Source organism: Protomyces lactucae-debilis, assembly GCF_002105105.1.
Source record: "Protomyces lactucae-debilis strain 12-1054 chromosome Unknown BCR37scaffold_11, whole genome shotgun sequence".
Classification (NCBI taxonomy): Eukaryota; Fungi; Ascomycota; class Taphrinomycetes; order Taphrinales; family Protomycetaceae; genus Protomyces; species Protomyces lactucae-debilis.
The window spans coordinates 482,709-497,936 of NW_024468003.1; the positions used below are offsets into that span (position 1 = coordinate 482,709).

General features: G+C 52.2%; 8 protein-coding genes across 8 annotated transcripts; 6 read left to right on the plus strand and 2 right to left on the minus strand.

Annotated features, from left to right (window-relative positions):
• Nucleotides 1–112: 112 nt before the first annotated feature.
• On the plus strand, nt 113–673 carry BCR37DRAFT_387815 (uncharacterized protein; the record flags this gene model as incomplete). Its single annotated transcript, XM_040870564.1, has 1 exon — nt 113–673. One exon carries the CDS (start codon nt 113–115, stop codon nt 671–673), a length of 561 nt encoding a protein of 186 aa, XP_040724956.1.
• Nucleotides 674–868: 195 nt separating this feature from the next.
• BCR37DRAFT_348190 (Sedlin) lies at nt 869–1,294 on the plus strand (the record flags this gene model as incomplete). Its single annotated transcript, XM_040867831.1, has 1 exon — nt 869–1,294. The coding sequence occupies one exon, from the start codon at nt 869–871 to the stop codon at nt 1,292–1,294; it is 426 nt and encodes a 141-aa protein (XP_040724957.1).
• An 82-nt stretch (nt 1,295–1,376) lies between these two features.
• BCR37DRAFT_387816 (uncharacterized protein) lies at nt 1,377–2,669 on the minus strand (the record flags this gene model as incomplete). Its single annotated transcript, XM_040870565.1, has 1 exon — nt 1,377–2,669. The coding sequence occupies one exon, from the start codon at nt 2,667–2,669 to the stop codon at nt 1,377–1,379; it is 1,293 nt and encodes a 430-aa protein (XP_040724958.1).
• Nucleotides 2,670–2,672: 3 nt separating this feature from the next.
• BCR37DRAFT_380474 (uncharacterized protein) lies at nt 2,673–3,560 on the plus strand. Its single transcript, XM_040869500.1, has 2 exons — nt 2,673–3,208; nt 3,257–3,560. Exons 1-2 carry the CDS (start codon nt 2,843–2,845, stop codon nt 3,434–3,436), a joined length of 546 nt encoding a protein of 181 aa, XP_040724959.1. The 5' UTR covers nt 2,673–2,842; the 3' UTR covers nt 3,437–3,560.
• Nucleotides 3,561–4,308: 748 nt separating this feature from the next.
• Nucleotides 4,309–5,088, minus strand: BCR37DRAFT_380479 (uncharacterized protein). Its single transcript, XM_040869501.1, has one exon. The coding sequence runs from the start codon at nt 4,959–4,961 to the stop codon at nt 4,671–4,673; it is 291 nt and encodes a 96-aa protein (XP_040724960.1). The 5' UTR covers nt 4,962–5,088; the 3' UTR covers nt 4,309–4,670.
• Nucleotides 5,089–6,764: 1,676 nt separating this feature from the next.
• Nucleotides 6,765–7,420, plus strand: BCR37DRAFT_380483 (uncharacterized protein). The gene has a single exon (XM_040869502.1). It carries the CDS (start codon nt 6,840–6,842, stop codon nt 7,095–7,097), a length of 258 nt encoding a protein of 85 aa, XP_040724961.1. The 5' UTR covers nt 6,765–6,839; the 3' UTR covers nt 7,098–7,420.
• Nucleotides 7,246–8,054, plus strand: BCR37DRAFT_380484 (uncharacterized protein). The gene has a single exon (XM_040869503.1). It carries the CDS (start codon nt 7,615–7,617, stop codon nt 7,939–7,941), a length of 327 nt encoding a protein of 108 aa, XP_040724962.1. The 5' UTR covers nt 7,246–7,614; the 3' UTR covers nt 7,942–8,054.
• Nucleotides 8,055–8,195: 141 nt separating this feature from the next.
• Nucleotides 8,196–15,212, plus strand: BCR37DRAFT_49919 (acetyl-CoA carboxylase). Its single transcript, XM_040872341.1, has 2 exons — nt 8,196–8,713; nt 8,764–15,212. Exons 1-2 carry the CDS (start codon nt 8,325–8,327, stop codon nt 15,146–15,148), a joined length of 6,774 nt encoding a protein of 2,257 aa, XP_040724963.1. The 5' UTR covers nt 8,196–8,324; the 3' UTR covers nt 15,149–15,212.
• The last annotated feature ends 16 nt before the right edge of the window (nt 15,213–15,228 follow it).

The window sequence follows — 15,228 nt, forward strand, 5'->3', positions numbered from 1 at the left end:
CCAAAATGGCTGTTTATAAATCGCTGACTTTGCTCTCTTTCACTCTTTCACTCTTTCCACAGTTTCAGTTTAAATGCGCATCGCAACTTGGCTCTTCTGTGCTGTAGGCATGATGAGCTTAGAGACAATTGCAGCAAAGTCCAAGACCCCCGCTCACGATAATCAAGGAGGCCGCACACCTCACGTCTATTTTGTTCGCCATGGGGAGAAGCCGCGCGATGACTCGGACTCTGAGCTGTCTGCCTTGGGCGTCAGGCGCTCTCAATGCATTGCAAATCTCTTTTCTCATGAGCCTTATCACATCAAGCACATATTGGTGCCTGCGACGGTCACGAAGAAGGATGGTCTTCATCGTCAGAGGTCTTTGAAGACTATTCTGCCTCTGGCCGATGCGCTTGGCTTGAGCAAACATATCGACATGTGCGATCGCGACGATGCCAAGTGCGCGGCAGGCAAGATTCGGGCAGCGCTAGCCTTGGGTGATGGCGATATTGTGGTCTGCTGGGAGCACAAGAAGCTGTCTGATATTGTGCAGGAGCTAGGTGATACGCACAACATGAAGTACCCAAAGGACAAGTTCGATCTGATTTGGGATTATGCTGGCAACAAGCTGGATCAGGTCCAGTCTATCAGGAGCCAGAATTGCTCTGGTCTGGATGGATATCCTTTGTGAAGGGCTATGGCTGCTTGCAAACCAGATTGACGATTACGACCGCTATTTACGTATGATGAAGACTACACTTGTATACTTAAGCCTTCCAGCTGATTCTCCTTGCCAGCCCAACTGAATTGTCTCAAGTCTGGTCAACCGCAACGCGACCACTTGCTACTTCTTGAGGCCTCTTGAGTGGCAATCACGGCCTAGATCATGTCGTACATGCTTGCCATTGTTGGTACAAAGGACAACCCGCTCTACCAAGCTGAATTTGGTACGCTCAAAGGTGGCCATGACGGCACACCTCAATTCCGCGAAGACATGCGACCCATGAACCAATTCATCCTGCACTCCTCTCTCGATATGGTAGAGGAGGTACAATGGGCATCCAGCATGCTCTATCTCAAACAAATCGACAAGTTCAATGGGTATAGCGTGAGTTGCTGGTTGACTGCCGGTGGAACGCGCTTCTTACTGCTGCATGACCTCAAGAATGACGATGGCATCAAGACTTTCTTCAGCGATCTGTATGATCTATACACGAAGTGCCTCATGAATCCTTTCTACAAAGTCGATACACGCATTACGAGTAGGACGTTTGATACCCGCGTCAAGGCGCTTGCACGCAAGTACTTGTGAAGGGAATTGGAATTGAAAAAGATCACACGCCATCGCTATGCAAAGAGTGCTACATGCTAGAATTGAGAAGAAAGGAGTTGCCTTAGACGCGCCTGATGAATGCGCTTTGTCTGCGTGGTACACGCATGGACCGCGTTGGTGAGGAACTCGGTTTGCTAGGTGAGCTACTGGATGAACTCGCAGCTGGGCCAGTTGGAGGTGGCGCCGGTCCAGAACCTTGCTCGAGCTGTTCGCGTGTCCAAGAGGAAGGCAATGCAGCAACGGGTTGTGTGCGTTGTTGCTTGACCGTCACCGTCGGTGATCCAAAGGTGGAAGGTAATATTGGCTGTGCGTGATTCATGAATGGCCCGAGAGACTGTCGATGGGTGGCTGCTGAGCGCGGCAGAGGTCGCGTCAGTGCAGAAATACGACCGCCTGTTGCCGCTTTGCTGATGGAGCTGGGCGTCGTTTGTGGTAGTGGCAGAGATGCAGCAGCGACCGTTGCTGGTGTCGGAATACCGGATTGTCGCCGCATGTTGGGCGAACTGGGCGCATAACTCTTGGCTGTAGCTGTCCGTTGCGGTGATCCAGCAGCCGATGAAGAGGAAACAACAGAGAGTGCGAGCGATTGTCGTCGAGGCACGGGAATAGCGGAACGCAGGCGGTAATTCTCGCTGATGCCAGACATGCGTGCTGAAATGGCAGACAGTCGGCCCAGCAAGTCAGAGGAGGCTTGAACAGATGCATTGCGGTGGAGGGTCGGCATGGGTTGAAATTCTGTGTCCTTTTGTGAGGATGCCTCTGACTCTGAGAGCAAGTCGTCTTTGGCCTCCGCTTCAATTGCATGTTGTGGTCTTGCTGCTTGTTCAGCTGCTTTGCTCGGTCTTGACTGTGCGATATGCAATTCAGTCTGGAGATCGCGTACAGTGTCCTTGAGTCGCTGGCACTCGACTGCCCATCCCTCACGCATGGCCAGCTCTGATTCGAGGTCTGCGTTGCGTTCCAGCAAATCATTATAGCGCCGTTCCATATCACCCAAGGATGATTCAACAATGCGTTCATGCCTCTCCAAGTCATCATGTTTGAGCTCTTCATCCCTCAGCGTCGCTTTGACTTGCGCCAGTTCGCGCGTGAGCTTTGAGACGTCTGCTTGAAGTCGTGTGGCCTGTGCAGCGCGTTCACTCTCGCAAGTCAAGTATTTGTGTTTCCAAGTACTGACTTCTGCCATGCATTCTCTGACTTTGGCCTCTGTCTGTGCGAGCCTGCGTTCTGCTTGCTGCAAGTCTTGTTCGAGCATGGATTCCACTTCGCGTGCCTGTTCGACCATTTCTTGCAAGTCGGCGCGCATTTGCTCTAGCTCCTCCTTGAGCTTCTCATTCTCCTGCTGCGCGTCCATTGTGGTACAGGGATGATGAATGAATACAGCTGTACAATGCGCTTGGTTGTCGCTTCTTCTTGTTGCTGTCGTCGCGTTGCAGATTTGGTCGCGAGAGTGGAGACAGCCAGAGACTACATCGCCTGACTGGCACTGGCTGAGTACTGTGAGTCTGTGAAGTAGTCTCACTGAGCATGGCAAGACAAGCAGAGAAGCAGCTGGCCAAGGACAACACCGCCAAGATTGCACTCCTCCGCAGAGGCGCCGTCGCCGTCAATGTCCTGTTCATCGTGATCCGGCTCATCTACTGCCGTGCATCGAGCACCAAGAAGACCTACTTCCTCTATCTCCTCACAAACCTGGTGGCGGGGACCATTCAGCTGCAACTCGAACGCATTGGCTCGCCCACATTCAACAGCGATGGGAGTTTGCGATCGAGCGGTGGCGACCTGGGACAAGCAGGCGTGACGGAGTACTTGACGGATATCGTGTACATGACGTGGATTGTCTATCTGCTGGTGACCTTCATCACTGATTATGCTTGGCTGTTCTATCTGGCTGTACGTCTTCTGTTTAATGTTGGGAGTATGATGCTAACCTGTGTATAGATCCCTGGGTACGCGGTGTACAAGATCTGGCCTGCGATCCAACCTCGCCTGGCTCAGGCACGGCGGCAGATGGAGCAGCAGCAGGCAGCAGGAGGACAAGGACAAGGAGAGGGAGAGAGACTGAGCAGGAGGCAGGAGAAGCTGAAGAAGAAGCAGGAGAAGTTTGCAGGTAGGCAGTAGTGGTAGACTGGCACTACTCGTAAGTGATCTCTATGTTTTATATCTGTTGTTAGCTGCTGGTGACGGCGACAAGAGGTGCTTACTTAGACGATACCCAGTTGCTGAAAAGGGTCCATCCAAAAGCTAGCAAAGCACTGACTACAGCAGTGATGACATGGGCGGCCACCCTTTGTCCATCTGTCCTGAGGTTGAGGTACCATGCGACAAGGGTGGCTAACCATCCTTGTGGCTGCTGTTGGCTGCTGTTGGGTTTGAGGAGCAGCAGCCACAAGGATGGTCAGCCACCCTTGTCTCCTGGTTCATCAACCCCAGGACAACTGGACAAAGGGTGGCCGCCCACGTCTGCTCTGCAATTGTTGGGGCCTTAATCGCTTTCGGATTAAACCTGTTCTCCAATTGGGTCTCTGACAAGTAAGCACCTCTTGTCACCGTCACCAGCAGCCCTCAGCAACGGCGCCATCTGGAGGTCGGCATGGAGCAATCAGGTGGAGTTTATCATCGTTAGGGTGTTGCTGCTGCTGTTGTAGTTGCTGCGAGGTTGTGTGGTTTGAGGGTCAGGAGGAGTTGGGTCAGTCGACTCCTTTTATAGCAGAGGAAGAGCTCACTCAACATCGACAGACAGCGACGAGTGTGCATCCAGCGCAAGAGCAGAAGGGCATTATCTCGGTGCTACATGTGGTCGAAGAGCTGCGATTGTCGGATGCCTCTCTCTTCCTTGGGACTTCGTTCCATGATCATACCCCTCGTGTAACCTGATGTTAGCCATCGCCATACAGTGTTTCCCTGTGCACCGCAAGACTGCAACCTCGATCCACTCACTCTGTCTGCCCGGCGCTGCGTCGCTGCACATCTCGCCATGCCAAGTCGCGAAGGTCACCATGCCTCGGTGTGCATCCAAGCGACTCCATACAACAGCACTGCAGCTGTGCATCGCATCGGGTCGTGTTAGTGGCCTGCCGCCCTCATTGCTCAGCCAGAGGATATGCCGGACACGCCATCGCGTCAATTGAGTGTGCTGCTCAGGCATGCCAGCGTATATAGCAAAGAGACGCACTGCCAAATCGAGGCAGCAAGGAATCGCTCTCCTTGCGCAAACAGGCCTACCATTTCCAGTTGACGACGATGCAGTGTCAGAAAGGAGGAATCGCTCGTCTTGCGCAAAAAGGCCTACCATTTCCAGTTGACGACGATGCAGTGCCAGAAAGGAGGAATCGCTCTTCTTGCGCAAACAGGCCTACCATTTCCAGTTGACGACGATGCAGTGCCAGAAAGGAGCAGACCTGCAAAGCATGGACGGTACTTGGTATGCAAAGGCCGCTTCGCAAATCCTAGCCTGCATGATGGATGGGCAAGCACACTCTGATTCTCTCACAGCGCTGACAGAGAGCATGCAAAAGAAGACTTGTGAGACGTTTTCCGACATGATCGTGCAGAAATGAGCTGATGGGAGCAGCAGCCATCGCAGAATTCTGTCAAATACGCTCGCAAGGAGGCAAGAGGGCGGCTTCACTCTTCTAAAGGACATCTACAGAGCCATTTGTATGCGCTCCATCGAGCACCTCGAAGCGTCTCAGTCGCCATCACTTCATACCGGGTAGCATCTGTGCAGTTGGGTGAATTGAGCACGTTTGTCTTCCTGACCATTGTACGAGCTCGAGAGAGGCACACGCAGCCAGCATGAAAGAGCATAGGGACAGAAGAACACAAGTCACATTCAACGCCCTTCATTTTAGCGCCGCGGCCGTATTAAAGAATCCTCAGACGCAGCAACTTTCGCCAGTCAATCGCCGACCTCACAAGAACAGACTGCTGAACGAGGCCGCTGGACAGAATGAGGCAGTCGGTGGAGACACACCAAGAAGGACTTGCATGTATTGTCACTGCCGGTGCCCGCTGCAGCGCTTAATGTATGGAAGGCGATGTGATGGTGCGTCGAGATCTGGCGTCGATTCCAGCCACGTTTGTGTCACCATGACAGCGGCAGACACAACCGCGACGACGCAATACCAGCAGTTCATGAATATGACCAGATGCCATACCGAGCTCAAAAGACAAATAGATGCCTGCAAATACGTTTCTCTTCCGAGAAGAGACGCTGATATCGAGTGCTGACTATGTCGCATCTTGCTTTCACGACGCGCCTGCTAAACTTCCAAACGCGCACAATGCGCAGATGACAAGGCTACAGCCTGCTTTGTCATGGTCTCCTCAATATGTACGAGCTTGGCGCAAATATGTGGAGCAGGATCCTGCTTACAGGGACGCTTGGGTGAGTCCTCGCGAACTACAGGCGCCCGAAAAGCTTTACTTCTCTCTCATCCACTGGCGCCTGGTTCATGCGCCGACGCTTCCAAAGCTATCCAAAGACGACGCAAAGTATGTCTTCAGCCTTCCGCAAATTCTGGAAGCGCACCTGAAGCTACGTGGTCTCGATCGCGACTCAAGGGCGACGGTATTCTTTTACTTAAAGATAGATACGATCACTGACTGTAGCACGTCAATGATTTTTACTCGACTCAACCGACTTTTGATGAGGCGTCTCTCACTGTCAAACATCTGATAACTGTGATAGAAACTTCAATGAGCGGTGTAGTTGGCATCATCCACCCGGAGCACGACATGCAGCTTAGGGACGAGTTCACGCTCGTGGAGCTATGGTCAGCTTGGCGACTCGAGCACACCTCAGAGTCATTTGCAGACGCGTCGAAGTGGGCCTTCAGACTCATCAATGGACTTGGTAAGCTTGTCATGCTGGTGCGGGCTTGCTAATATCCTCAGCTTACTGGCTCAGACCAATATACGTACCCAAGCACCAGATGGTTGGCAATTCGGCGAAACGTGTGCCACCCGTTTCTTCACCAACCCTCAACTCTTCGATCGGATGTACGCTTCAGTACGTCACGGCCTGGCACAAGTACGCGCTGCTTGATCCCTCTTTCGCTCAACTGCCAATCTCGACTGATCAATTGCCCTTCGAGGAGCTCTTCTTTAGCACTGTACATCTGCGGAGAGATGGATTTTCGAGTCAGATTGCCCTATTGCCGGGCACTACGCACTACAGCTTCGACATCTCACGTGTCTTCCACGAATATATCTTTCCAAGAAACGGGCAACATCATCTGGATGTACATGCTCGAGCAAATGTACTGATCACATTCTGTTGTACCAAGTTTGCTAATTTTAGCGCATTAATGCATTGTGGCGTACTAGGCCTGAGCTTGATGAGTCCTGTTTGACGGTGAGAGACCTTATATCTGCATGCAGCGGACTCCTATCGCAGCAAATCCTTGCGATCATGCATCCAACGCAATTGCTATGCTTTCCGCCAGCTCTGAAGCTTCAAGATTTGTCGAATGCGTGTCACTTTGGGTCAGAAACTGCGCCAAGGTCCGAACCGACACCGATGTGTATGCCCCGATTACGCTTTGTTCTAGGCTCAGAAATGAGTAATATACACTCTCGGCAGCATGCATCGCTGACTACTCCAGATTTGAGAGATGTCGAGAAAGTTGCGATTGACTCTATGGGTTCTGTGACATCGGAAAGCAGCCAGCTGGATCTCCTCGCCCCTTCACCTTATCCAGCCTTGTCGTCCACTTCAAAGAGCTTGCTCGCTATGGAAGATTCGCCTGTACAGATGCGACAGCGCCTTGTGCATTGACAGACAAGATTTCAAGATGGCAAGATGAGAAGATGGATGTCCATGCAGAGTTTCGTACTTCCACAAGCCACTTAGTCACACTGATCAGGTCAACTCTTGATCCTTGCCCCATCGAATGTGAGTCAACATGCATGATTATTCTCGGATGTGAAGTGACTTCAAGTCGCATGGATTGGGATCACGATCACTATGTATGTACTATCAACAAGCTACCTGGGAAACCTGTCGTTAGCTGCCGGTAATTGTGTTGTAGAGATACCTACCTTCCAGATATGCAGTTGACGAACAAAGTAAGGCCTAATAACACAAACACCAATTTGAGCAGGAAAACTGCTGACCACTCTGGGTGTGTGGCAGGTTCGTCGATCGTAGTAAGGATGTATGCCACTGTCCAACGTTGCATTTGCTGTTGCCGCTGTGGATTCGCAAGATTGCGCATCTCCTGTTCAAAGGTTCTCCATTTCTTCTGTTGTGCGTACAGCTGTTGCTAGAGCTGCAGCAGCAGTATCTGCAGTTGATGCGGAAACGCATCCGCTACAACCAGCTCCGGTATAAGCAAGATGCCAACAAAACTGCCTTAAGGCAGCAGCAGTTGCAGGAGCAGCTATTGGCTCAGCAGGAGCGATGGGCCTCCTTCGAGTCCGACATGCGCCAGCTCGCGCACCCAGAATGGGAAGAGCAAGAGCAACAGCAAGAGCAAGCGCAGCGCTGGACATTGTATTACTTCCTCGGCACCATCAGGTCGCCTGCCACAATGCCAGAGTGGTTAGCAGTATGCTTGCTCAAATTGGTCTTTGTATTATTAGGCCTCGCTCTCTTCGTCGGCTGGCTATCTGGAAGGTAGGTACCTCTACATCAGAATCACCGGCAGCTCACAGCATTCTCCTCCGATCTCGCGCGGCTGCAAGTCATCGTCGATCTGGATGTGAAGTGTCTTGGTTCATAGCAGTGCCGTTGTCCGTTGGGTGATTTATTTTTTGGTTGAGTTCCCCCACGCAGCAATTCAACACCCAACAGCCACCACCACCACTGCACTCCATCCTGCATCCTCCCTCGCTGCATCTGTACGCAAGAAGAGCACGCCCATCTGCATTCATACACGCACACAGGCACACTCTCACATCATCACATCCACCACATCTGCACTCGCTCTTCTGGTCTCTCCGTCCTGCTTGCTTACACCACCACCACCACTCCATCGAAGCACGCATCGCAAGACCCGTAGCCATGGATCCCACGCAACTAGCTGCACACTTCTACGGCAGGCAGCGTGTTGATGGCGCAGACACACCACCCTCTCCCGTCAAGGACTTTGTCAGTCACGGCAAAGGGCATACCGTCATCACCAGCATCCTCATTGCAAACAACGGTATCGCAGCCGTCAAGGAAATCAGATCAATCCGGAAATGGTGCTATGATGAATTCAACGATGAGCGCGCCGTACAATTTACCGTCATGGCCACGCCAGAAGATCTAGCAGTCAATGCAGACTATATCCGCATGGCAGACAAGTTTGTCGAAGTACCCGGTGGTAGCAATAATCACAACTACGCCAATGTCGACCTGATTGTCGAGGTTGCCGTTCGCTATAAAGTAGATGCCGTATGGGCAGGATGGTACGGGCCACTTCCAATTGAGCCAGGAAATATCAAAGCTAACGAACCAGGGGCCACGCTTCAGAGAATCCGAAATTGCCAGAAACTTTGGCAGAACACAAGATCGTCTTTATTGGGCCACCAGGATCAGCCATGCGCTCACTAGGTGATAAAATCTCATCCACCATCGTCGCTCAATCTGCACGCGTCCCTTGCATGGGCTGGTCAGGTACGGGTGTTGATGAAGTACAGGTCGATGCACACGGCATAGTCACCGTTGCAGACGACGTCTATGCCAAAGCCTGCACGCACAACGCAAAAGAAGGTCTTGAAAAGGCCATCTCCATTGGCTTTCCCGTCATGATCAAAGCATCTGAAGGCGGCGGTGGCAAAGGTATTCGCAAGGTCGAGGACAGTAAGACATTCCCTGCCTTGTTCGAGCAAGTTCTGGCAGAAGTGCCCGGCTCACCCATCTTTATCATGAAGCTTGCTGGCAATGCGCGCCATCTCGAGGTTCAGCTGCTTGCTGACCAGTACGGCAACAACATCTCCCTCTTCGGTCGAGACTGCTCTGTGCAGCGTCGCCACCAAAAAATCATTGAAGAAGCACCCGTCACGATTGCCAAGCCAGATACATTCACCGCCATGGAAAAGGCAGCCGTGCGTCTTGGTAAATTGGTCGGCTATGTTTCTGCCGGTACTGTCGAGTATCTCTACTCCCACGCAGACGACTCCTTCTACTTCCTGGAGCTCAACCCGAGACTGCAAGTCGAACATCCCACCACCGAAATGGTCACAGGCGTCAACTTGCCTGCTGCACAGCTGCAGATTGCCATGGGTTTGCCACTCCACCGCATCAAGGACATTCGACTCCTCTATGGCCTCGACCCAAAAGCCACCACCGAAATTGACTTTGACTTTTCAAACCCAGAAAGTGAAAAGAGGCAGCGTCGTCCAAAACCAAAAGGTCACACAACTGCCTGTCGCATCACATCGGAAGACCCTGGTGCAGGATTCAAGCCATCGAGTGGTATGCTCACGGACCTCAATTTCCGCTCAAGCAGCAATGTCTGGGGTTACTTCTCCGTTGGTACCTCTGGTGGTATACATCAATTTGCCGATTCGCAATTCGGCCACATTTTTGCCTTTGGTGAAAACCGTAGTGCCAGTCGAAAGAACATGGTTGTTGCACTCAAGGAACTTTCCATTCGTGGTGATTTCAGGACAACGGTGGAATATCTCATCAAATTGCTCGAAACACCGGCCTTTGAAACAAATGCCATTACCACCAATTGGTTGGATGACTTGATCTCCGCAAAACTTACGGCTGAACGACCCGACACAATGATCGCTGTTGTCTGTGGTGCCATTACAAAAGCGCACCTTGCTTCAGAGGAAGGCATGCTCAGTTACCAGACATCTCTCGAAAAGGGTCAAGTACCTGGTCGTGATATCCTCAAAACAGTCTTCCCTGTTGACTTCATCTATGAGGGAGAGCGATTCCGCTTCACAGCAACACGCTCAAGTGTCGACACGTACCATCTCTTCCTCAATGGATCCAAGTGTTCGGTCGGCGTGCGTGCCTTGTCCGATGGTGGACTTCTCATTCTGCTAGATGGCCGTTCACACACCGTCTACTTCCGCGACGAAGTGGGCGCGACGCGTTTGTCAGTGGACTCCAAGACGTGCTTGCTTGAGCAAGAAAATGACCCGACACAGCTGCGTTCGCCGTCTCCGGGAAAGCTTGTACGCTTCCTGGTTGAATCTGGGGAAAATGTCAAGGCTGGCGAGGCGTATGCTGAAGTCGAGGTAATGAAGATGATTATGCCGCTTGTTGCGCAAGAAGACGGTCTCGTGAATCTCATCAAGCAACCGGGTGCAACCCTTGAAGCCGGTGATATTCTAGGTATCCTGGAGCTCGACGATCCATCCCGTGTCAAGCACGCAAAGCCCTTTGAGGGACAATTTCCAGCTTGGAAGCCACCTCAGATTGTGGGTAACAAGCCTGCACAGCGATTCCGTTTGTTGCTCTCCACTTTGCAAAACATCTTGCTCGGCTTTGACAACCAAGTCATCATGTCCAATACCCTCAAGGAACTCATTGAAGTATTGAAGGATGGAGACTTGCCCTTTGGCGAATGGGCAGCGCACCACGCTGCACTCGCCTCCCGTATGCCACACAAACTGGATGCTGCCCTGGGAAGTCTCATCGAAAAGGCACATGCCAAGCACGCCGAGTTTCCCTCAAAACAACTCATCAAGACGTTCGAGGCGTTTCTCACGGAAAATTTGTCTGTCAAGGAAGCCGATTTGTTGAGGGCGGGACTGAAGCCATTGACGGATGTCATGGATGCCTACAAAGATGGCTTGCGCGCGCATGAGCATCAAGTCATTGGTGATTTGCTTGAGCAGTACTGGGACGTTGAGCATCTCTTTGCCGGTCAGGATAACAGAATGGATGACATCTTGCTTCGCCTGCGTGACGAGAACCGTGATGATGTGCGCAAAGTTGTGCAAATCTCTCTGTCGCACTCAAGAATTGGCGCCAAGAACAATCTCGTGTTGGCCTTGCTGGAATTTGTTCGAGCAGCCAAGACGGACATTTCAAAACAGTACGGCGGTGTTCTCAAGAAGCTTGCAGAGCTGGAATCACGCTCTACTGCCAAAGTCGCCCTCAAGGGTCGCGAGATTCTCATTCAGTCTTCGCTGCCATCTGTTCAAGAGCGTGCTGCTCAAATGGAGCACATCCTCAAATCGTCCGTGGTGGAGTCGAGATACGGCGAGCAAGACTGGTCACACCGTTCGCCCAATGAGGAAGTGCTGCGCGAATTGATTGACTCTCGCTTCACAGTCTTCGACGTGCTGCCCATCTTCTTCGCCGCGGCAGACCCTTGGGTTTCGCTTGCTGCGCTTGAAGTATATGTGCGTCGTGCATACAGGGCTTATTCCTTGCATGAGCTCCATTATCACACAGATGGCGAAACACCCTACATGCTCACATGGGACTTCCAGCTTCGCAGTCAAGCATTGCCCGGCGCTGTGACTGGCACACAAACACCCGCAACACCGGCGACACCCAATTCCGCTGGCCGCGACGACTTTGCAGCGCGTGTTGGGCGTGTCATGTCTATCAGTGACCTGTCCTTCTTCAAGAGCGATAGCGAGCCAATTCGCATTGGTGCCATAGTGCCGTGCGCATCCATCGATATGATTGAGGAACAGCTGCCGCGGGCTATTGATGCACTTGGCGCACCTACACGTTCAGCGACAGGCGAATCGCAGCTTGAGTCGGATGATGAGGATGACTTTATGCCTGAGATTGGAGGTCGCTCACCAGGTCGCTCGCCACGCCGTACGCCGAAAACGCAGGATGAACTGACCAATGTGATCAATATCGCCATTCGAGACCGAAGCTTGGATGACGAGCAATTCATTGAGTTTGTCAGGCCCATCATCGATGGCTTACAGGATGAACTCATGTCGCATGGTGTGCGCAGGTTGACCTTCCTCCTTGGTAGGGAGGGTACCTCCTACCCATCCTACTTCACGTTCCGTCACCCTGGTTACTTCAAGGACTCCAACAACATGCAGTACATTGAAGACCAAAGTATTCGCCATATTGAGCCAGCTCTTGCTTTCCAGCTCGAGCTCGGGCGTTTGTCCAACTTCAGGATTACACCGGTTTTCACTGGCAACCACAACGTGCACGTCTACAAGGCAGTGGGCAAGAAGGCGCCAACAGACCAACGCTTCTTCACGCGTGCTATTGTCCGACCTGGGCGTCTCCGAGCCGATATTCCCCCAAGTGAGTACCTCATTTCGGAGACCGATCGTCTCGTCAACGATATTCTCGATGCGATGGAAATTATCGGTACGGAAAACACAGATCTCAACCACATCCACATCTTCTTCACACAGACTTTTGTTGATTTGCGTCCAGATGAGGTGGAGGCTGCGCTCGGTGGCTTTTTGGAGCGATTCGGTAGGCGTCTTTGGCGACTGCGTGTGACTGGTTGCGAGGTGCGCATCGTCTGTACAGACTCTGCCACAGGAATGGCTTTCCCATTGCGTGTCATTATCTCCAATGTCTCTGGCTTTGTTGTTAAGATTGAGCTCTACTCGGAGGTAAAGGACAAGAATGGTCGATGGATTTTCCAAAGCATTGGCCAGACTGGATCCATGCACTTACGACCCATCACAACGCCATACCCAACCAAGGAGTGGCTCCAGCCCAAGCGCTACAAGGCGCATCTCATGGGTACGACCTACCTTTACGATTTCCCGGAGCTGTTTCGTCAAGTCATTCGCAATGAATGGACAGCGATTGCTGCACGCTCTGTGCCAGAAGACCTCTTCACAGCTTGCGAGCTTGTGCTTGATGACCAAGGAGACTTGCAAGAAGTTACACGAGAACCAGGCACCAACACGTGTGGTATGGTTGCTTGGATGTGCTCTGCCAAGACGCCAGAATATCCTAAAGGACGCAAGATGATTCTCATTGCCAACGACATCACCTACAAGATTGGTTCCTTTGGGCCCGTGGAGGATAAGTACTTCCACAAGGCTACTGAACTCGCTCGCAAGCTTGGCATACCGCGTATTTACCTGTCTGCCAACTCGGGAGCACGCATTGGTATGGCAGAAGAACTTATCCCGCTCTTCAACGTTGCCTGGAATGACCCTAGCAATCCAGAAAAGGGCTTCAAATATTTGTACCTGACGCCTGATGTGCACCGCCAATTTGAGCAAGCTGGACGTAAGGAGGTGCTATCTGAAGTCATTCAAGACGAGGGAGAGACACGCTACAAGATCACCACTATCATTGGTGCCGAGGATGGACTTGGTGTGGAGTGTCTGCGTGGATCAGGTCTGATTGCAGGCGCTACGTCACGCGCATACAAGGACATTTTCACTATCACTCTTGTGACGTGTCGTTCAGTTGGCATTGGTGCCTACTTGGTCCGTCTCGGTCAGCGAGCTATCCAGATTGAGGGTCAGCCCATTATTTTGACAGGAGCACCAGCCATCAACAAGGTTCTCGGTCGTGAAGTGTACTCAAGTAACTTGCAACTCGGTGGCACACAGATCATGTACAAGAATGGTGTCTCGCACTTGACTGCCCAGGACGATCTCGCCGGTATCTCGCAAATCATCCGCTGGATCTCATTCGTGCCCGACAAGCGTGGTTCACCGGTACCTATTTCTCAGAATGGCGACACGTGGGACCGCGAAGTCGAGTTTATGCCACCAAAGGGTTCGTATGATGTGCGATCACTCATTGCCGGCAAGGAAGAAGAAAACGGCTTCCAGCACGGTCTCTTCGACAAAGGCTCTTTCCAAGAGACGCTCTCTGGTTGGGCAAAGACTGTTGTTGTCGGACGTGCCCGACTTGGAGGCATACCCGTTGGTGTCATTGGCGTCGAGACGCGAGTCATTGAGAATATCGTCCCTGCTGACCCTGCCAACCCCGATTCGACAGAACAGGTGCTCATGGAAGCCGGCCAGGTGTGGTACCCCAATTCTGCCTTCAAAACTTCCCAAGCCATCAACGACTTCAACCATGGCGAGCAGTTGCCACTCATGATCTTGGCCAACTGGCGCGGATTCTCTGGAGGTCAGCGCGACATGTTCAACGAAGTCCTCAAGTACGGTTCTTATATTGTTGATGCGCTTGTCGGCTACAAGCAGCCTATCTTTGTCTACATCCCACCTCATGCTGAGCTGCGTGGAGGATCTTGGGTCGTGGTGGACCCTACCATCAACGCAGACATGATGGAGATGTATGCTGATGATGAGTCTCGAGCAGGTGTGCTTGAGCCGGAAGGTATTGTTGGTATCAAGTACAGGCGCGACAAGCTACTCGACACTATGGCACGTCTCGACGAGCCATACGGTGCTCTTAGAAAACAATTGGCCAACCCAGAGCTGAGTGCTTCTGAAGCGTCTGAAGTCAAGGTCAAGATGTCGGAGCGCGAAAGCCAGCTGATGCCTGTTTACCAGCAAGTGAGCATTCAGTTTGCTGATTTGCACGACCGTGCCGGCAGGATGAAGGCCAAGGGCACGATTCGCCAGGCACTGCAATGGCGCAACGCCCGTCGCTTCTTCTACTGGCGTCTGCGTCGTAGACTCAACGAGCACTATATGATCAACAAGATGGAAGGCCAGACCAACGCTGCCAAGTCGTCGAAGCTCTTCAAGTGGTACCTCGAGGGAGGTGGTGCAAGCGACTGGGAGAATGACGATCGCGAGATTGCACAGTGGCTTGAACGTGACTCGAAGGCTATTCTCGCGCGTATGGAAGCCGATAATCAAGCTGCCACGGCTGGCGACTTGTTTGAGCGTGTTGCCAAGGGCATGAAGCACAATCGCCCTGCCGTCCTCGAGCATATGACCAAAGCACTCGAGGGCCTGTCTGCGGAGGAGAAGAAGGAGCTCATCTCCAAGCTATCTGCCTAGACGAGATGACAATTGCTATCTAAACGTATTGCTTTATAGACAAACTATTTATGTCCACGCTTGTGACTGTGCAATGTGTG